A 23,517-nucleotide genomic window follows, 5' to 3' on the forward strand; every position below is an offset into this window, starting at 1 on the left:
TCCCTTCCAACTATTCTATTCTATTCTATTCCATTCCATTCTATTCTATTATTTTTTATTCATTAATCCTGAAACACTATTGTTATTATTGTTATTGTTATTATAGTTGTTGTTGTTGTTGTTGTTATTATTATTATTATTATTGCTGTAACTTTGAATGGTCACTAAATGAATCACTGTAAGTTGAGGATTTGTTGTATTTCATTAGCAGTATATATGGTATTTTCTGGACATGGCGAACTCCAATTAAACAAGTGTTCACAAGCACAATTATAAGGCTTTATTCCCCACCAATAAGGTTTTGTTTGCCGAGAAATCAATGCAGCTGTAAAGCTGGAATATTTATGCCACCGTGGCTGATCTGTAGGAGTGAGCTACCCAAGTCACAATGAGAGTATTTTGAAAGGCCTAATACACGCCTAAAGCAATATGTGTCTCTGTGTATAATCAATGCATTTAGACTGCACACTTTTGATGGAAGTATGTCACCCAGCAACCCTTTCTTCTTATCTAATCTATTGTCTTGGAAGGCTTGAATGCTCAAGGCTACCTTCAAGCCTGGTTATAGATGGCACATTAGCACTATCTCTAAGGGCCGTTTGAAAGAGAAGCAAAGGGACACATTAAAAGTACCCACAGTGAAACTAATAGTTTAGATGAGATCAAACAGTTGCATAAGTAATATATGGAATTGGCTGCCATTAGATGTGGGGTTAACCTTCAAAGGGCACTGTGAATGGCTGCTGTGACACAGTAACAATGGAGGTGGCCCATTGTTCTCTTGTTGGGAAGTTTCTGAATACAGCCGTTCGGTCACTAGGATACACAGACTGCTTGAATAGATGAGTCATTTACATGATCTAAAAGGATTGTTTTTTAATGTTCTGACTAAGTCTGCATATACAGTATAAGCTCAGTCAGCATCAGCATGCTTTGGGTCCTATAACGTCATCTTATAGGACTCAAAATATGAGTCTTCTCTATGCTGTAAACATTGATGGGCTACCAAAATTTTTGCTACCACACTCTGGGCGTGGCTTATGCATTTTGTTTCAACATCTTTCAGTGCAAATTGGGTGCTCTGGGGTGGAGCTCCAAATTTTGCTACCGGAACTGCGTTCCTGACCGTTCCCGTAGGTGCCCATCAATGGCTGTAACTATCCTCAGGGGCAGCATTCTTCCAAGGCCTCTATGATTTTGGCCCTCTATGATTTGATGGCTTATTTGTACCCGGACTATCATTAATATCTGCGACTATCTGCCGCATAAATCCCAGCGGCCGGTCAGGTCCCACAGAGTCGGCCTCCTCCAGGTCCTGTCAATTAGACAATGTCGTTTGGCGGGATCTAGGGCCTTCTCTGTGAGGGCCCCAGCCCTTTGGAATCAGCTCCCCCCAGAGATTCGTATTGCCCCACCTTCCTCGCCTTTCGCAAGAGTCTTAAGACTCACCTATGTCGCCAGGCCTGGGGCAATTACATCTTGCCCCCCTGACCAATAAATGTGATGCATGGTGTGATTGGATTGTCTGATTGAGTAATATATAGGGTTTTTATCTGTAGATTTTTTTAATGTAATAGATTTGTTTTGCATGCTTTGTTTCTATATTTATTCTGTGAGCCGCCCCAAGTTTTCAGAGAAGGGTGGCATACAAATCTAAATAATAATAATAATAATAATAATAACAACAACAACAACAACAACAACAAAGTGTTGTACCTTATGATTCTTGATTAACTTTTCTTTTATGTACACCGAGAGCATATGCACGAAGGACAAATTCCTTGTGTGTCCAAACCAGGAGTGGCCGCGCACATCCTCACGTGAATTTTCACTTCCACGCATGCTCCGTAATGGGATACAGCCCAAAACATGTTGTGGTTAGCTCTGGCCAAGCCCCAAGGACTGTGGATGTGGGGGAGACATCCACATGCTGCAGGCCTTTTTGCCCCCGGTGGAATCTGCTGATGAAGGCTCCTCTGATCAAGAAGACATGAGTGACAGGGAGGAGGAGAGTGTGGCAGACAGCTCAGAAGGAGATCAATTATCTAGCTCCTCCTTGGATTCAGAACAAGAGTTAATGATACAGCCACGCATGCGGAGAGCGATGCATAGGCAACAACAACTGAGAGATTATTATCAAAGAAAATGAGGCCACCTGTGGTTGGGTGGAGCTGTGGTAATTAGTGAGGCTGCTGTAAATAGCAGCCTGTGGGTTTGGCCATTGTGGAGGATTATCTGATCGTTGTGTTTCGTGCCTGCTTTACTGACTGACCTTTTGCTGATTTTTCCCCGCTTTGAAACTAAACCAGAGCAAAGTGTGTTTCACTTTGTGAAAGAAGGACTGTGAATTACCTCACAGCTGCAAGCTAAGTATCACAGAACTGATAAGGGACTTGTATAAATTACCAGTTTGTTTGGAGACATGTGCTCTTTGCTATACCAACAGAGGACTTAGTTTAAGTGAATTTTCATTATAAAGAACATTGTTTTGGATTTTCAAATGTGTGTGTGTCTGAAATTTGTACCTGTGAATTTTTGGGAGGATTCTACCAGAGAGCCTGACAGAACAAAACACAGCTGAGGAGCTCATTAGCTGTGCTTTGGGTGAAGAAATAAAGGTGAATATTAGCCCGGGGATGGCGAGAGAGCTCTTTATGAAGCATAGAAGGAAAAAATAAAATTCCGCCGAATTTTTTTTTTTAAAGATGGCAGCATCCACAGAACAGCACCGCCCAAACCGGATCTGTGATGCCATTTTCATGTTACTAGCAGGTCACTAACGGTTTGGGTGATATGGTCCGAATAGGGAGGAATCCACTCCTTGTCCAATCACGGCCAATAAAATTATATTGTTGTATTCAGTAAAATACAACAATATAATTAAATGTGGATCTCCAAGCAGGCACTGGGCCAGGACAATTTGTAAACTCACTGGAATATGATATGATTGAGATTTCTGTCTTTAATGCTTGCAATAATTTTCTTTTTGGTTTAGTTTTGTCATTATGATGCATTTAAACCTCTATGTATGCTACAGTAGAATCCAAATAAATAAATTGTCCAAACTTGAATAAATCTGTTTTAGATAAGGTTCTTATGGGACAATCATCCTTCCTTGCTTCAAGGATATTTCTGGATGGATTGAGATGGATATACACTGCTTTTTCCCAACATTTCTGTCATTTTCAATTAACCATGCAATGAGAGCTAAGAACATTAGAGAGTCTATCCATCTGGAAGCACCCAACAGTGAAAAATATTGTTATAACAAAATTATGAGCATCATTTAGATCTGAAATGATCTTCACCCAGGGGTTGTGGGAATGATAGCAAGTGCCCTCCTTTCAGCATTCGGGTTACAATTAATGATTTCTTATGAGCCATTAGTAGAGGTTTCTAATACAGAAACTCTTGCAAGAATAATTATTGCTAAACCCAGCCTGAACATTTCAAAACCGTTCACGAAATGTTGCAATAAGCCTATAGTTTTTGTCAAGTATGTAAAAGTTTAAATACGTACATGGAGACATCAGCAAATCAGTAGTTCACCTTTTAATTTTTTAAAAAGAAAAACAGACTTTTTTGGCTTTACAAATTGCTACATTTATCGAATGCTTTTACATTAATTGCAATTGCTCCACTTTTAACTCAGAAAAGTGGTAGGTGGGTTAGATAGTGTTCCAATGTTCAATTAATTACTGCTACTGTGTTTTTATGAAATTTTAGCAGGCCATCTGTAGCTCTAATGTCCCATAAGATAATTCATAAAGCAATTCAATGAATGAATATTTATTTCCTCCCAAGGTAAATCCTAGTTAGACCTTAGCAAGACAGAAATTTTAAATCATCAACATTTTTGACCACTAATATGTAGTGAATACATGGATTCTGCAGAACATCAATCCAAGAGCAAGAAGTATAACTCATATCACCAATTTCTACCTCCCACCTACAGCACCTCAGTTTTTGTCCCAGACTTCTAATTTTATCCTCTTTTTCCCCTTTAGGGGTGTAGCAGTTTATAGTTATAAACCACTGAAATGACAACAGCAAATTTTCCAAAACAATGATGTTCTAGTGAGAATCTTAGAAATCTTAATTCTGCTTTTCTGTATATTTCTACACTAAAATGACATAGCAAACTAAGGATAGGAAAATGCAGCCTGTAAAAAGGTTTAATTATAAATCTGCATGAAATTATTCTTCCAGAAATGCAAATAACTGCATTTTTTAAAACAGTGCATTGTTCCAAGGATATGTTGTGCCTTTTGTTGACCGTCTTCTGCACAGTACTACCATGTCCTTTAGCTACCCAATTTTAAAGTAACACCCAAAAGAACACACTCAAAACAAAGACAGTTACAGGTATCCAAATTAGTAGCAGTCTAGATTTACTTACAAGTATACCTGAACATATTTCAACTTCATGCACATCTATAAGTGTATCCACTGCATTTCTAAGCTGTTAATCCTTTTCTTCACATAGTTCAATGTAGCTTTTTTCTTTGCATGAGAATCGCTTGCTGCAGTTTCAAAAAAGGAAGTGCTGACTTTCATCATTGTTACCATGTGTGATTTGCGTCAGGAAGCATGCAAGAATTTTAAAAGTACCAGCTGTTTTAGAAAAAAAAGGAGAATGCTAGATATTTATTCAGAAAGAATAAATGCTATGGTGATTGTAGGGCACAATTCAGACAAATATTTCTGATTTTAGAATTGATTCAAACATTTATTTCACTTTTTGCTGAAAATCAAGGGTTCCGTCTATTTAAATTCTGTTTATATTCTATTAGATTGCACCTGTATTTCCTTAACCGTAACATTTAATTCCACCATTTAGGTGAATCCTAAATATATCATATATTTAAATTATGTTTAGAACATGCCTGTACTGAGTCCAAAATTATTATCATAAATCATTGCGGTCATAAGTCAAGGGTTCATGTGATCAGATACAATTTTTCAACGCAGGGCAGGATAATTATACTGCAGGAAAAGAAACATGAAAAATATACAAGGCTTACATGAATGTAGGGGTCTTCAATGTACTGTATTTAGTCTGTCATTGTATCTCAGTAACTGTCTGGCTTGGCACAACAACTAAACAGGAGAGATACTGACATCAACAGGTGGTCAGGACTGCAGAAAAAAACAACTGCAGCCAGCCTGCCTTCCACTGAGGATGTGTATCCTGTACAGATCAGAAAGAGGGCTGAGAAAATATCTACAGACCCCTCACATCCTGGACATAAACCGTTTCAACTTCTCCTCTCAGGACACCGCTATGGAGCATTGCGTGCCATAACAACTAGACACAAAGAAAGTTTTATCCCCCGGGCTATCACTCTGCTGAACACTTGATTCCTATTACAGTACTGCCTCATTTCTCATCTTCTCATCTTCCCTATCTTATTGGTTTCTCATGATTTATCAATTGTTGTATGATTAACGATTGTAACTATGATCTATGACCATGATGGTGAACCTATGGCACAGGTAGCATATGGAGCCATATCGGAGGACACGCAAAACTTTGCCATGTTTTAGCTCCAGTGGGCATGGGTGATTTTCAGCCTTGGGAAAGGCTGCTTCGTAGTCCGGACGCTTCAGCAAAGCTTCCCCGAAGCCCTGGAGGCAAAATAATCTCCCAACAGACAAATTTGAAGTTTGGAAGAACGCATTTCCGGTTTGCTATTGTGCTCCGGAGTGCAAAAAACAGCACAATGGGCAAACTGGAAATGCGTTTTCCCGAACTTCCGGTTTGCTCGTTTGGGCATTTTTTTTCACCTACCAGGCTTCAGAAAGGCCTGTGCGCATGTGCGGGGAGCAACACAGGGGGGTGCACTCGCATGGGGGAAAGGGGTATGGGCACATGCGCACATGCTAGCACACACACACCTTTTGGTACGCAAAACAAAAAAGGTTCGCCATCGTTGATCTATGATCTATTACTTATTGTTTATAATAATAATAATAATAATAATAATAATAATAATAATAATAATATATTAGATTTTTATGCCGCCCCTCTCCAAAGACTTATGCTTGTTTGCTTGTTTGTCTGTTTGTTTGTTTTTCTGTCTGTTTGTTTGTTTTTCTGTCTGTCTGTCTGTCTGTCTGTCTGATTGATTGATTGATTGATTGATTGATTGATTGATTGATTGATTGATTGATTTCTAGGCTGCCCTTCTCCAGCGGACTCAGAGCAGGTTACAAGATAAAATATGTATACTGTGAGCTTATGCCCCGGGAACAAATTCTTTGTGTGTCCAATCACACTTGGCCAATAAAGAATTCTATTTTATTCTACATAATGTATATTTTAAAAAGATATGCCATCTACTACCAACAATGCTTCTCTGGATTCTATATGCAGAAAAGAATTAATGAACACAAACCAAGGACAAAATAATATTTATTTATTTATTTATTTATTCAATTTTTATGCCGCCCTTCTCCTTAGACTCAGGGCGGCTTACAACATGTTAGCAATAGCACTTTTGAACAGAGCCAGCATATTGCCCCCACAATCCAGGTCCTCATTTTACCCACCTCGGAAGGATGGAAGGCTGAGTCAACCTTGAGCCGGTGATGAGATTTGAACCGCTGACCTTCAGATCTACAGTCAGCTTCAGTGGCCTGCAGTACTGCACTCTACCTGCTGTGCCACCCCGGCTCAAGCGTTCCATCATCCCAGGGCATTCAGTTGCAGTTGCAGACCACAAAGTATCTACCTTGAAACAAATAACCCTAACCCTAACCTGAGAGACTGGAATCGGTGGTGATGGTCACGGAGGGCGTGGATTTGAACAGGGACCCTCTGACCTGGATCACCTGACCTAGAGCGGAAGTGGCACCTTGCGGAAGGAGGATCCAAGGCCCGCCTTCTGGAAGGAGAGGATGAACCATTGCAATTCTCTAAGTAGATAAGCCCAGGGGGTGATGGCAAAACAATGTCTCAGGGGCCCCAGCTTTGATCAGGATTTGAACAATCCTGGTGCAAAAAGACCTGATGAATGAGGCTGCTCGGTCAAAGTGCCCTTCTCATCAGAGAGAGCCCAGAGATCATCCTTGGCTTGGCCTGTCTCTTCCTGAGGCCCCTTATGCCAATCCTGATCATCATCCAGTAAGTTGTCTGACAAGTTGCTGAGCTTGAGCTCACGAGTCCTCTTGGGGTGCTGTAGTTAAGTTAGTAACACAGTTATTGATTGACTTTGATTGTCAGAAGGTCACAAAAGGTCACCATATGACCACAGGACACTGTAACCATCATAAATATGAGTCAGTTGCCAAGTGATTGACCATGGAGATCCTGCAATGGTCATAAGTATGAAAAATGGACATAAGTCACTTTTTTCAGTGCTATTGTAACTTTGAATGGTCACTAAAAGAGCTGTTTTAAGTCAAGGATTACCTGTATATGGTGGAGATAAGGCACATAGTACATAAGAATGCAGTTCTTAGCCACTGATTCAGCATCAATGAGGCAAAACAAAGATGTATAAACATCTCTTTGATGTTTCAATGTATTTATGGATAATACAAGGAATGGTTGGGTAAACATTGGCAGTGTTTTCTTTGAGAACCTGGATGAGGTTCTGTATTTGAGATGAGGCTACATCATTGCCTGATAACTTGTTAAATCTACAGTAAATTGTATGATGCAACAACAAGTATGGATCTGAAAACTACTCTATGAAATATCCCAATTATTTATGTTTGGAAGGAAAGGAAAGTGAATAATTACAAGTTATACATAAACAGTTTTTTTTAAGCTGCAGCAAATAGATGGATTTGTATAGTCAGATAGAATGCTTAGGCTCACAAATGCACGAAAGCATTTAAAGATGTGCAAATATGGGTATAGAAGTAGTGAATATATAAAATAATTTTACAAAAGAAGCAAAAATGGCTGTGGATGAGACCAGGCTGCTACCTACGTTCTTTTATGGATGTGAGAACTGAGTATGCCAGGAAAAATATAGAAACTGAATGCAGTTGGCCTAGGAAATTTCAGATGTAATTGTGCTCAATCAAGAAAAGATAGATTTAGGCATGAATGGGTGCTGAAAAAAAGTGTGCCTTGAATACAAAAATATGTCAGCAATTACAAAAGATGTACATTGAAATGTGATCTTGTAGATAACATAATTGAGGATTGAATCACAGAACACATTTATGAAGGAAAAATAAATGAACTGAGGGAAGACTGAGAATGTCATGATTAGATAGAATTGATGAGATCTTCAAAACAAAACAAATGAGGTTTTTTTTAAATTGCTAACTTCCACACAGTTGAAACAAAAATAGAAGTACAGAAAGAAGCACAGTGAGTTGCATTGGCATAAATTAGTTTTAGCTATATTTCTCATGCCTCTAATTATTTTGCGCACTGCTTATTGCTCCTCTGCATAATGTACATCAGGCTGTTTACTCACCAAAGGGAGTAATATGATAGTGTGCCTCTGATTGTTAACAATGCATGAAACATTTAACACCTTGTTAATGTTTGTTCTCAGTAATGACATTTCAGTTATTAGAATGCCATGCCTGCATTTTATTTTTGTAATAGATACAACAAGTTAAGTTCTACCTTTATAAATCTGGAGAAAAAAAATCATTTTATTAGACATTTTGGAGAAATAGTAGACAAAAGCTAGTGACAAAGATACCCGTTAGCAGAAATTAAACGCAATCCTTAAGATGCTCTCTAAGTTGAGGCTCGACTACTGTAACACTCTCTACATGGGGCTACCTTTGAAAAGTGTTCGGAAACTTCAGATCGTGCAGAATGCAGCTGCGAGAGCAATGCCCATGTTACACCAACACTCCGCAGTCTGCATTGGTTGCCGATCAGTTTCCGGTCACAATTCAAAGTGTTGGTTATGACCTATAAAGCCCTTCATGGCACCGGACCAGATTATCTCCGGGACCGCCTTCTGCTGCACGAATTCCAGCGACCAGTTAGGTCCCACAGAGTGGGCCTTCTCCGGGTCCCATCAACTAAAAAATGCCGCTTGGCGGGACCCAGGGGAAGAGCCTTCTCTGTGGCAGCCCAAGCCCTCTGGAACCAACTCCCCCCAGAGATTAGAATTGCCCCCACCCTTCTTGCCTTTCGTAAGCTACTTAAAACCCACCTCTGCCGCCAGGCATGGGGGAACTGAGATACTCTTTCCCCCTAGGCCGTTACAATTTTATGCATGGTATGTCTGTATGTCTGTTTGGTTTTTATTATAATGGGTTTTTATTGTTGTTAGCTGCCCCGAGTCTTCGGAGAGGGGCGGCATACAAATCCAATAAATAAGTAAGTAAGTAAGTAAGTAAGTAAGTAAGTAAGTAAGTAAGTAAGTAAATAAATAAATAAATAAATAAATAAATAAGTTCCCTGTGGAACTGTGCGGGATCCAAAAGTATTCCTACAACAAGCTGATATTAGAAACTAGACTATTTAATACATTAAAATATGTTTTCAGTATTGAGGTAGAACTCCATAGAGAAGTATCTAGAACAGGGCCCATGGACCAGATCCGGCCCATGGGGTGCTTAGATCTGCCCCATGTGACCGCCCTGGAAACAGTGAAGGACTGGTCCACAGTGCCTCTGCTAGCAAAAATGGAGCTTGGGAGGGTCGCACATGACCCTCCGGGGCTCCATTTTCAGTGGCAGAGGGCTGCAGGGTGTCAAGATGGCCACGCCCACCTTGGCCTTGCCCACTCATCCCTCTGAGGTCAAACACAACTCTGATGCGACCCTTAATGAAATTGAGTTTGACACCCCTGGTCTAGAAGAACCACGAAGCTCATAAACGTTGCACTGACTTTCTAAATACATAATCCACATCCTGAATAATGAAAGAATAGATTAATATTCTTGAATAGTGGATATGTATGTTACTTAATTGAATAATAATATTGTACAAGATTTCAGTAAAATGAATTCACTTAAAAGATGACATTTATTTGATTTATAAGTTGCTCAATGGCTCTAATAACTTCTTACTTACAATAATTGGTCCAATTATTAACAATCTAATCTTGAAGGAAATCACATTAAGAAAAAAAGGTTAGGGTATTTTTCAAAAAGCAAATGATATAATCTAAGTAAAGAAGTAAAAAGAAAGTACATGTTTTAAAAATTAAGTCTATTAGACAGTAATTCCTCCTTGATATCTAAATTCAATATACTGGAGGGGAAAAGAGTAGGAAAGGGCTTTTGCTGTTAATGGCAATAAATACATTTCTTCATAAATATATTTATCAGCATGTGAAAGTTTCTTTGTCTTTTATTTCATCTGAAACATTTTAAAATTATTAATTGGAATTGCATCACTTAAAACTTTAAAAAGGCAATATAAACACTTCTTTTGTTTAAGTCCTGTAAAGTTGGTTGAAAAAATATTTTAAAATGACCTGTCACCTTAAACATGTATATATAGTAACATTTATATAGCCATTGGACTTTATAATTTAAAATAAGAAACCTGTAAACAAGTGTTTTATTCTATGTCTACATACTACTTAGCTACTTCATCTTGTAACAAGTGTTTTGCCCCATTTTATGATCTTTTTGCCATAATTGTTAAGGGGATCACTGCAGTTTTTGAGTGAATCAATTCAATTCAATTCAATTCAATTTATTAGATTTGTATGCCGCCCCTCTCCGAAGACTCGGGGCAGCTCACAACAATAATAAAAACAGTATAACAATGGAACAAATCTAATAATAAAATTACATTTAAAAACCCCAACAATTTAAAAACCATACAACACGTACATACCAAACATAAAATATAAGAAAGCCTGGGGGAGATGTCTTAATTCCCCCATACCTGGCAATATAGGTGGGTCTTGAGTAACTTGCGAAAGACAAGGAGGGTGGGAGCTGTTCTAATCTCCGGGGGGAGTTGATTCCAGAGGCCCGGGGCCACCACAGAGAAGGCTCTTCCCCTGGGGCCCGCCAAATGACATTGTTTGGTCGACGGGACCCGGAGAGTGCCAACTCTGTGGGACCTTATCGGCCGCTGGGATTCGTGCGGTACAAGGTGGTCCCGGAAGTATTCTGGTCCAATGCCATGAAGGGCTTTAAAGGTCATTACCAACACTTTGAATTGTGACCCGAAGCCGATCAGCAGCCTGTGCAGGCCACGGAGTGTTGCAGAAACGTGGGCGAATCTAGGAAGCCCCACGATAGCTCTCGTGGCCACATTCTGCACGATCTGAAGTTTCTGAACACTTTTCAAAGGTAGCCCCATGTAGAGAGTGCAGTAGTCGAACCTCGAGGTGATAAGGGCATGAGTGATTGTGAGCAATGACTCCCTATCCAAATAGGGCCGCAACTGGTGCACCAAGTGAACCTGGGCAAATGCCATCCTTGCCACAGCCGAAAGATGGTGTTCCAATGTTAGCTGTGGATTGAGGAGGACGCCCAAGTTGCGAACCCTCTCTGAGGGGGTCAATAATTCTCCCCCCAGGGTAATGGACGGACAGATGGAATTGTCCTTGGGAGCCAAAACCCACAGCCACTCCGTCTTTTCTGGATTGAGTTTGAGCTTGTTGACACCCATCCAAGTAAATGGGAAATCATTTAGCTTCCCCATTTACTTTGGTGATCATATGATGCCAGGACAGCTCAACTATTATAAATGCATGCCTGTTGCCAAGCATCTGAAATTTATTCACAGTGACCATGATGTTCATATGTGTGAAAAATGATATGTTATTTTTTTTTCCCCTGTCCATTTGGTACAGGTTTTGAGTGGTACGGTGACCCAGAGGTGGAGCTCTCACTTCACAATCAGGAGGCTGTGAGTTCAATCCTAGGTAAAGGCAGATATTTGGGCATGATGAGAATGTATCTGCTGAATATAATTCTGCTCCATTCTGTTGCCCAGACTCTATCCTACAAGAGAATATGGGGTCATTAAAAAGACCATGATGATTTGGCAACAGATTTGGATTGTTTATAAAATTCAGACAATGACTGGTCCCACAGAGTTGGCCTTCTCCGGGTCCCGTCGACTAAACAATGCCGTCTGGCGGGCCCCAGGGGAAGAGCCTTCTCTGTGGCGGCCCCGGCCCTCTGGAATCAATTCCCCCCGGAGATTAGAACTGCTCCCACCCTCCTTGTCTTCCATAAACTACTTAAGACCCACCTATACCGCCAGGCATGGGGGATTTGAGACATCTTTCCCCCAGGCTTATTATAATTTATGTTTGGTATGTATGTGCTGTTTGGTTTTTAATTATGATAGGGTTTTTAGTATTGTAATATTAGATTTGTGCCATTATAATATTGTTTTTATCATTGTTGTGAGCCGCCCCGAGTCTTTGGAGAGGGGCGGCATACAAATCTAATAAAGTATAATAATAATAATAATAATAATAATAATAATAATAATAATAATAATAATAAATAATAATAATAATAATAATTATTATTATTATTATTATTATTATTATTATTATTTTAGTGCCAAATAGTATCTATTTACAGCAAGTCCTATATACATGTAAACATTACATCCTGTTGTAGCATGTGTGAACAGATAAACCAGATGAAGATACACACGTGGCTTATTACAGCCTAGGCAAAATTATTATAAGCAGTAGTCATAGCAACTGAAAGCAAATCAAATGAGTCTCTTAAAACAAATACTGAAGGAAACCAAGAGAAAAATCTGCAGAAAAGGACGCAGAACTATCCTCTCTGTATAATTTGTGATCCAATTAGCCAAAGACATTGTTCATAGCTTAACTTAATGTGTGAACTTAGACAATTATAGCTTATTGAGTAAATTGTGTTTACTAGTTTAGCAGCAGTTTAGCATAAAGGCTAAGAATTCAGGAAGAAGGATCTAAGCCCTGATGGCACAGGGGTTCAAATGCGGTATTGGGCCAGATTACCTCCGGAACCACCTGCTACCGCACGAATCCCAGCGACCGATAAGTTCCCACAGAGTTGGCCTTCTCCGGGTCCCGTCAACTAAACAATGTCATTGGGCGGGCCCCAGGGGAAGAGCCTTCTCTGTGGCGGCCCCGGCCCTCCGGAACCAACTCCCCCCGGAGATTAGAACTGCCCCCACCCTCCCTGTCTTTCGTAAACTACTCAAGACTCATTTATACCGCCAGGCATGGGGGAGTTGAGATAGCTCTTCCCCCTAGGCCATTACAAGTTATGCATGGTATGTTTGTGTGTATGTTTGGTTTTATAATAGGGGTTTTTAGTTGTTTTTATTATTGGATTGTACATGTTGTGTTTATTATTGTTGTTAGCCACCCCGAGTCTGCAGAGAGGGGCGGCATACAAACCCAATAAATTATTATTATTATTATTATTATTATTATTAATTATTATTATTATTAACATCAAAAACATCATCAAAAAAGCACAACAAAGAATGTTCTTTCTGCGCCAGCTCAGGAAGCTCAAACTGCCCAAGGAGCTGCTGATTCTGTTCTACAGAGGAATCATTGAGTCTGTCATCTGCACCTCTATAACTGTCTGGTTTGGTGCTGCAACCCAACAGGACCGACACAGACTTCAGAGGATAATCAGAATTGCAGAAAAAACAATTGCTGCCAATCTGCCTTCCATTGAGGACCTGTATACTGCACGAGTCAAAAAGAGGGCAGGGAAAATATTTACTGACCCCTCACATCCTGGACACAAATTGTTTCAACTCCTACCTTCAAAACGTCGCTACAGAGCACTGCACACCAAGACAACTAGACACAAGAACAGTTTTTTCCCAAACGCCATCACTCTACTAAACAAATAATTCCCTCAACACTGTCAGACTTTCTACTAAATCTGCACTTCTATTCTACTAATTTTTCTCATAATTCCTATCACCCATTTCCTCCCATGTTGACTGTATGACTGTAACTTGTTGCTTATATCCTAAGATTTTTTATTAATATTGCTTCTTCATTGCTTATTTGACCCCTATGACAATCATTAAGTGTTGTACCACATGATTCTTGACAAATGTATATTTTATTTTATGTACGTTGAGAGCATATGCACCAAGACAAATTCCTTGTGTGTCCAATCACACTTGGCCAATAAAAATTCTATTCTATTCTATTCTATTATTGCAGGACAAACTCTGCTCGCAGCCAAGAGTTCAATACTGATAAGTTGACTGGGCCTACCATCCTTCCGAGTTCAGTAAAATGATTGTTGGGGGCAATGTGCTGACATTGTAAACTGCCCAGAATGTAATGTAAAGCACTATGGGGCGATATATATGTTTCAGTGCTATTGCTATTGCAAAGTATATGAGACAGAAACCATTAGTAGAGAAACTTTACTTTTCAAACTGTACTATTCTGCAGTAGCCTAGGGCAGAATTCTCAGTCCCAGCAGCTTTAATAAGTTGTGGACTATAATTCCCAGAATTCCACAGCTTGAGAACTCTGGGAATTAAAGTCCAACATTTTAAATTTGCTGAGATAAAGAAACACTGCCCTAAGGTCTTACGAGAATTTAAAAAGACTTTCTCTGAAGGTTAAAAGGCAAGAAAATAGTTCAAACTGCCAAAATCTGTCTCCTGAGCTTTGCCTCTTGAGTGGTTTCCATAGATCCGTCTACCTTTAATAACAACGTCTGAAGCCTGAAAAACTGTGAAGCCCCTAGCCTAACCCCATAGCTCCCTTCCTATGCTTATGCCACCTTCCCTGTGTTTAAATTCAGGAGAAATTTCCTGACAGTTAGAACAATTATTCGGTGGAACAATTTGCCTCCAGTAGTGATTTCTGATAGTCTCAAAATGGGTGAACAGTGCAGTCAGGCGGTAGGGAAAGCAACTAGGATGCTTGGCTGCATAGCTAGAGGTATAACAAGTAGGAAGAGGGAGATTGTGATCCCCTTATATAGAGTGCTGGTGAGACCACATTTGGAATACTGTGTTCAGTTCTGGAGACCTCACCTACAAAAAGAGATTGACAAAATTGAACGGGTCCAAAGACTGACTACAAGAATGGTGGAAGGTCTTAAGCCTAAAACGTATCAGGAAAGACTTCATGAACTCCTGTATAGTCTGGAGAACAGAAGGAAAAGGGGGGACATGATCGAAACATTTAACTATGTTAAAGGGTTAAATAAGGTCCAGGAGGGAAGTGTTTTTAATAGGAAAGTGAACATAAGAACAAGGGGACACAATCTGAAGTTAGTTGGGGGAAAGATCAAAAGCAACATGAGAAAATATTATTTTACTGAAAGAGTAGTAGATCCTTGGAACAAACGTCCAGCAGACGTGGTAGATAAATCCACAGTAACTGAATTTAAACATGCCTGGGATAAACATATATCCATCCTAAGATAAAATACAGAAAATAGTATTAGGGCAGACTAGATGGACCATGAGGTCTTTTTCTGCCATCAGACTTCTATGTTTCTATGTTTCTAAATTGTAAATCTGGAAGATTTAAAGAAAATGTTGGATAACCATTTGTCTGAAATGGTACACAGTTTTCTGCTGGAGCAGGGAGTTGGACTACAAGTATCTCCAAGATCTTTTCCAACACTGCTATTTTATTCAATTCTAATTCTAATACAAAGTCAAAGTCAAATCAAAGTCAAAGTCAACGTCTAGCCTAGTCTCTATATCTCTAACTGGAATGCCAGATGTTCAGACTGGATTTGGAATTTTTGTCCACCTTTCAGCTTCTCCCCAACAATTTTGAATAGGGAGATGAGGATGTTAGATGGTGTTAAAGGTACCATTGTATGATGTAAGTTGTTTCGAGTAAAACTGCCTTTTGTTATTGACCAATGGTGAATTGGTCAAGTGGTACTCCAGATGTTTTGGGATTGAACTCAAGGTGTCTATTACTATTGACATTAACTTTACTGGGTTTTGTCATAACTTAATTTCTATTTGCTTCTTATTTTGTTATCTTCTATAGATCTTTCTCTTCTCCACGTACTGCCATATCTACTATCCAGACTTTTTTTTGCCTTTTATATTGACAACTGTTAAGTCTACACTGTTATGTAGCAGGTGCCTCTCTGTTTGAATTCTAAAGTTCCATAGCAACTGAGCTCTCTTTCCTATTACCTTCTCTATTTTATGATCCTATCAGTTCTTGTTTGCAGGTAAAAGTTTCACTGTTGTGAATCATGTTATGTGATATACTTCCAAGCAAAGGGTTTTTTAAAAAATGGACAATTAATGAAGTGCCTAAATATAAGTTTTATTTCTTGAAATAGCTGGAACATCCAAATCTTGATGAAACTCAAGAATAGTCATCAATATAATCACTTGCATAATTCTCTTCTTCTTCTTTTTAGAATTGCCAGAACCATTCTTTACAATCTAAGTAGAAAGCAAATGTGGTGTCATACATACTATCTGTTCAAAGTAAGGTATTTAAAACTCAGTAGTGAAGCCAAAATAAGGACACTGGCTCAACAAAGTAGGAGTTCACTTTGTTGAATTAACCTCAATTTGTTTCCTTAGTTCGGTGAACTTCCTGCTTATATATTCAACCCCGGTATGCAGAGGACGGACAGAAGTTCTATATTGAAAGGCTAACAGTATCTCACTTCCTTTGTGGCTTTAAAGGTTCAAGAGAAATTAGCAGTGATGTTTGCAATGAGAAATTCTGAACATGGGGCTTGTTGGAGTCAGAGAATGAAGTAATGTTCCCAGGCACACTTTGAGTCAAAATCAGCTATTACACACCATTATGCCATCTGCCTTTACAACCTTGTGAAACGAATGCAGTCTAGTGTCCACAGTGCATATTAGACTGAAGTTCCCATACTTCTTACCCAGATCAGACCCACTTATGTCTTTTCAATGTTACAATGGACTTCCCCAGGACTAATTACAAACCAGAATCAAAGTTCTAATGGTCACCAACTCTTCTTCCACATAGTCACGTGATCACATTTGGGGCACTTTGGCACCTGGCTTTCATTTATGGCTGTTTCTAGCATCCTCTGGTTATGTGACTGCAATTTACCATGTTATTTCTCTGGAAAGTGGAATTTACTTCAGATTTCTAAGAAAAATGCCCATTGAGGACAATATATTCACTTAACGACTGCCATGTTAACTTAAATACTACCGTTATTTATTTTTTATTTATTTTTATTTATTTATTTGTCCAATACACAATACATATTGAAGAGAATAGACATGTAGTAATATATATAAAGAAAAGGATTGAAGAAAAGATATAAAAATAGAGAAGATATATGAAAGGAAGAAAAAATATATGAGATAAAGGAGAGATAATTGGACAGGGGACGGAAGGCACACTGGTGCACTTATGTACTCCCCTTACTGACCTCTTAGGAACCTGGAGAGGTCAATCGTAGATAGTCTAAGGGGAAAATGTTGGGGGTTAGGGGTTGACACGTTGAGTCCGGTAATGAGTTCCATGCTTCGACAACTCGATTGTTAAAGTCATATTTTTTACAGTCAAATTTGGAGCGGTTAACATTAAGTTTGAATCTGTTGCATGCTCTTGTGTTGTTGCAGTTGAAGCTGAAGTAGTCATTGACAAGCAGGATGTTGTAGCATATGATCTTGTGGGCAATACTTAGATCGTGTTTTAGGCATCATAGTTCTAAGCTTTCTAGACCCAGTATTGTTTTTTAATTTGTGTTTTAATGGAAAAACACCATGGGAAAAAATTCAGAACTTTGATGATATATATTGCAGGATTGCCTTTTGCCGCATAGGTCCCAGTGACCAGTCAGGCTCCACAGAGTTGGCCTTCTCCAGATCCTGTCAACTAGACAATGTCGCTTGGCCTTCTCTGTGGGGGCCCCGGCCTTCTGGAATCAGCTCTCTCCAGAGATCCATACTGCCCCCACCCTCCCTGCCTTCCATAAGAACTTGAAAACCCATCTATGCCGCCAGGCTTGGGGTCACTAGACCCTAGATTCTGGCCGACGAGTGTGATGTATGTTTGTTCTTGAATGTAAATGAATGATTTTTAATGCTCCAGGATTTTTAGAGTAGTTAATTATATTAATTGGATTTTAGACTTCGATATTGTATCCTGTTTTTTTTATTATGTCGTGAGACGCCCTGAGTCCTCAGAGAGGGGCAGCATACAAATCAAATCAAATCAAATCAAATCTAAATAAATAAATAAATAATAAATATGTCGACCTGCAGCAAGATTAGTTGGAAGGTCACCTTAATGGAAGGTCACCTCGATCCCCACAATGGTTGAATGGCTGCAACAATCGATGGAATTAGCAGAGATGGATAAATTGACTGTTTTGATCAAGAAAAAAACCCAGCAAATACTTTCACTTCTACTTGGAAACTGCTTTTGTACTTTGTGCTTGAGATGGAAAAGAAGTGAAACTTTTATTTTGAGTTTTGCCAATTAGATAGCAATTAGTTTTACCAATTAGATACTGCTTCACAGTGCCTTACAGCCCTCTCTAAGCTATTTATACAGAGTCAGCATATTGCCACCAACAATCTGGGCCCTCATTTTACCCACCTCAGAAGGTTGGAAGGCTGAGTCAATCTTGAGCCAGTAGCATTTGAACTGCCAAATTCCAGTTATTTCTTATATTGAACTGTTCAACTTCTTAGTGTCGTGAAGCCAAAGAGACGCCAGCCATCTCTGCCACATCCTTAAAGCAGGATATGAAGCAAGGGCTTCCTACTTACTGTCGCATAAATACAAGTTCAATTGTGCAATTCTTCCCCCTCTTGGAAAAGGAAGGAAAACAACGACAACAATATTCCCTTCGTATTTAACTCTCTTTATCTGTATTCATACGTCCTGCAATATGTAGCAAACTGTATGAATGGTGTGTATGTATTTGTTTATGTCTTTTTATAATAAATGGGTTTTCATGGGGTTAGTTTAGATATTATATTCGACTTGGCTTATTAATTTGTATCCTTTGTATTTGTATTCTATTTTGTAAACTGCCCTGAGTTCTTTGGGATTGGGCGGCATAGAAGTCAAATAAATAAATATTCATGGGGATAAAAAACAACAACAAGTATGTTCTCCTTCTTTCTAAACTCTCCTTCTTCTAAAATTAATGTGCTCTTTCCAGGGTTCCATTCTTTAAATATCAAACTAAATCAATGCTAACCACAGAGCAGCATGTTATCAGTCTAAATATTGTCCGTTTGTGGGAATGATGTCGCAGTATACGTCAGAGCTCCTTCAGAAATTACATGTAAACTTATAGCGGGCTAATTCAGCTACAAAGCTGTGTTTATACAGAAGCAAACTTCTGCATTCCATCCCTTGGAGCAAGAATCCAAAGCTACCAAGCCACAGAAACAATTTCCAATCTGTAATCAAGCAGGAATATAATCAACAAAACCTGCAAGGACTGGAAGAAGAAATAATTATTAAGTTGTAGAATATATTTCCACAGTCTGGAGGCAAAACAATTTCTGTTATAACGGGTTCATTTTTCATACTTAACTCAAACGGGCAGGATAATTTTATATTGGCTTCTCTAATTACTAGATGTTTTTATTGTCAAATGCAAGTAGATACTAAGAAGAAAGAAAAGTATGAGTGGGTTTTTTAAAAAAAATCGGAGCAGTTGCACAAGGTAAAATGTATAAAAGGCAATGAGGAACTTGCTAAGCATTTCTTCCAGTGACCTCTGCTGGGCAAAATGATATAATGCAAGGGTGTTTTTTTTAAAAAGGAAAAAGCATCTTTCTACATTGTGCAAATACAAAAAGTTCCATAAACATTTATCTTAACATCCAGCTTGTTTCTTCTTGTACTTTTTTCCAATAAAAAAGGAAAGGGGGATTGTACAAACAGCCTATTTTAACAGTTTCCAGGAGTATTGTCTGTCTGTATAGTACAGTGCTTCTCAATTACAGTGGTACCTCTACCTAAGAACGCCTCTACTTACATACTTTTCAAGATTTTTTTTGTCTCTTCTCAAGAACCATTTTCCACTTACAAACCCGACCCTCCAAAACTGTAACCGGAAAAGGCAGGGAGAAGCCTCCATGGGGCCTCTCTAGGAATCTGCTGGGAGGAAACAGGGACGGAAAAGGCAGGGAAAAGCCTCCGTGGGGCCTCTCTAGGAATCTGCGGGGAGGAAACAGGTCCGCAAAAGGCAGGGAGAAGCCTCCATGGGGGGGCTGGTGTTTATAAAGCTACAAATGGTGTTTATAAAGCTGCAAATCTGTATTTCAGATTTTCAGTCCCAATCCCAAAATCATGTGCCACACAATCAAGGTCAGGTTTTCACAACCATAGCAGAGCCATAGAGTCACGCATGGCACCAGCCTTTGATATAAACCTTGACGTTGTTGTAATTTGTGGGGAGCTTTTGCATAGAACTTAGCACTGGGTACTTTGAAAATGAGATGCCCTTGTCATAATTAAAGAGCTCCTGGAAGATTGTAAAAAAAATTTGGTTATCACCTTACTTATTATGTACTCTTGTGATGGCATGTTTTTAAATCTGTTTGCTTTAGTTAATAATGAAACTTAAACTCTCTTTGTTTACTGGTGTGCTTATTGTTTCTTGATACTAAAGAACCAATTGCCTGGGAATCTGATCACTACCTTGAAGCTTGGCAAAGCAGGCACATGCACACCAAGCATAAGTAAGATGAAGTGACAGGCAGCATCCTTAACGATTTCTTGAGGAAACAATGGTCCTCCACATTGCCATCACAATACTCATATTTTTATTAGACCTTGGAATGACCCCTGCTGGCACAGTGCAGTATTGCAGACAAAAACTCTGCCCACAGCCAGGAGTTCAATCCTGACAGAGAGTCAAGGTTGATTCAGCCTTCCACCTTCTGAGGTCAGTAAAATGAGGACCTGGGGGAAGTTGGCACTTCACTGAAAAAAGAATCACTGGAGGTCCCCCAAGACTCTCTCAAGGCTCACCACCAGCCTCAGTGTCCTGCAAAACCAAAATTATTTACTAGGTATTAAAAGTATTTGCTAAAATTTAAAACAATGCCACTCTTCTCATATTTTATTTTTTTAAAAATATAGGGAATTTTCATTAATTTCTTTTAAATTTATATTAGGATTAACAGGATAATATTGTTATTTGTATATAACTCAATATTTCATCAGTTTCAATACGGTCAGTATTGATAACTATAACCCTTAAAAACAGAAGCTCTATAACTTTTTAAAGGGTTTCTGAGAAGAACATGTATAAAATTACAGTACTGCCGTAAAGTATCATAGCCTATCATGACACAATGTGGTTTAAACTGAGTAGACAAAACAAACAAGCTAAAGAGAGTGTAATAAAGTTTTGATAAAGAGAAAATAGTATAACCAAACCAAGAGAGACCTTCCTAAATCTTCTTTTCCATACAACCTTCCACAGTAGAAGAGGGGAGGAAAGCCAATATTTATAAAGTTAGAACAGTTTAATTTCAAGATTATTATAGAGAGGAAAGCAAACTTACCAACAAGTCAATGCCTGCTAAGGTTCAGAAACAATGTTGCATAACAGGAGTTCTTACAAATCCAAAGGCATGCAATTATATTTTCCAATCCTTTTATTTACATTATGCTCACAGCTGAGCATGCTTTAACTATTTAAACAAAATAAACACACCTTTGCTAACAAATATATATATTTTAAAAAGGATTGCCACCACGTCTTCTATGGCAGGGGTCTCCAACCTTGGCAACTTTAAGACTTGTACTTCCATCACCCAAAATTCATGCAATTGGGAAACGTAATAGCATGCAAACAATTACTAGATGATAAAGGAGACCTTAAAATACGGAAAGAACTAGGTGAGGAAGGTATAAAACTAGAACGGTTGGCATATTTACAGATACAAACAAAATATGTGAAAGATAAAAGGGAATCAGGTATAAAAATGGAAACAACAGAATTGGACAAAATAATACTAGGAACAGAAGAAAAAATGTTTAAGAAAACATATCATTATCTCTTAGAACAGGCATTATGGGAGGAACAAGTTAAGGAGACAATTATAAGATGGTGTAGAGATTTCGGGTTTAATATTGGCAAGAGCTATGGTATAGGAATCGAAAACTAACTTTGGCTACTCCATCCCTACTCCCTCTGAAAAAGGCTTTTTCAACCCTAACCAAGAGATAAAATAATGTGCTGAAGTTGAACAGACTAGGGATGCTAGCCAGATGAATATCTGGTAGGTATATTTTTTCCCCTATTTTCCTCCCTCAAAACTACAGTGCGTCTTATACTCTGGTGCGTCTTATACACCAAAAGATACGGTAACTCAACATAAAACATAAATAGAAACTGCAATAATTGGATCACAGCATCTAATTAAAATAAAAGCATCTACAGAATTGGAGCCAAGGAAGAGGCTTTGGATTTTAACAATGCTAACACCTTTCAATATATAAAAGATTTCTATTTGCAGAATTACTAAAACACTGGAAAGATTACCGCTTCTGTATATTTTTTGATGTTGTTTTGGAAGAAATGCTAAAATAATAAAATCTACAGCATCTATAAATCTCAAGGATGGAATAGAGATTACTGCAGTTGTCAGCACTATTTAATCCTCTTTTTTTCAATCTGAAAACTGAACACTAACAGATTGTCAAATCTTTTGGCCACAAAGGCTAAGAAATTTGGCACTCTATTGAAAATTCTACCAAAATTATTTGAAGTCATAGAACTACAGTATTGCTATATTTGAGAACTGGGATGCTCCTAGTCCTGATGCTACAGCTACAGAAAATGTGGCTTAATATACAATTATAGATACAGGACAGTAGGATTTTCCTAACTGATCTCATTTTATCTTACATGGACAAGACAAGTACTTCTGTTTCAAGGTGAAATGTAATCTGCCGTCAATTTAACCTACATTCAACAAAAGTGAAATGTACACATAATAGGCAAGTCTCATGATCCTTTAATCTGGCTGGGTAACTAATACGATAAATAATAAAAGGTCTCTAGCAAAAAAAAACTGTTAGGAAAGAATACGGAATAAAAAAGCATAAGGAACTTCTGGGACATTTTTGAGTTTGCTTCTATTGGTTTTATGATATGACTCCCAGACTTTTAACTCTTTATTTATTTATTTTATTTATTCAATTTTTATGCCGCCCTTCTCCTTAGACTCAGGGCGGCTTACAACATGTTAGCAATAGCACTTTTTAACAGAGCCAACGTATTGCCCCCACAATCCAGGTCCTCATTTTACCCATCTCGGAAGGATGGAAGGCTGAGTCAACCTTGAGCCGGTGATAAGATTTGAACCGCTGACCCAAGGTAAGGCCTAACCCATTTCTTTATCCAGAAATTAACTACATGTTAACTGATAGGCAAAGTTGCTGCTTTAAAGACAGAATCTAATATGATTTCATTTCACGTAGATTTTTTTTTCTGCTTTACCCAAATTGAAAAACAACTTTTAATGGTGTGATTTTAAATCAATGCATATGCATTTATAGGAGAAAGAAGAGAGTATTGTGCTATTCAAAGCCATTTTTTAAAAAGTACAGTAATTATTCACTGACGTGTATAAGAGCTTATTTTATTTAAACTGCTGATTTATTG

General features: G+C 38.6%; 1 protein-coding gene across 6 annotated transcripts in view; it reads right to left on the bottom strand.

Annotated features, from left to right (window-relative positions):
- The window catches only part of FGD4 (FYVE, RhoGEF and PH domain containing 4), a 160,056-nt gene that overhangs the window by 123,967 nt on the left and 12,572 nt on the right, over positions 1–23,517 (bottom strand). For 2 of the 6 annotated variants that reach the window (XM_070756435.1, XM_070756431.1), the window contains exon 1: positions 4,400–4,614. The exons of the other annotated variants lie outside the window; for them this stretch is intronic. Coding sequence is in view for 1 of the 2 variants with exons in the window: in XM_070756431.1 (XP_070612532.1) it covers positions 4,400–4,415 (16 nt within the window). In the remaining variant the exon portion in view is untranslated. Of the gene's footprint in view, positions 1–4,399; positions 4,615–23,517 lie in introns of those variants that run through there. 6 annotated transcript variants of the gene reach the window in all.

The sequence above is a fragment of the Erythrolamprus reginae genome, chromosome 6 (assembly GCF_031021105.1).
Source record: "Erythrolamprus reginae isolate rEryReg1 chromosome 6, rEryReg1.hap1, whole genome shotgun sequence".
Taxonomy (NCBI): Eukaryota; Metazoa; Chordata; class Lepidosauria; order Squamata; family Dipsadidae; genus Erythrolamprus; species Erythrolamprus reginae.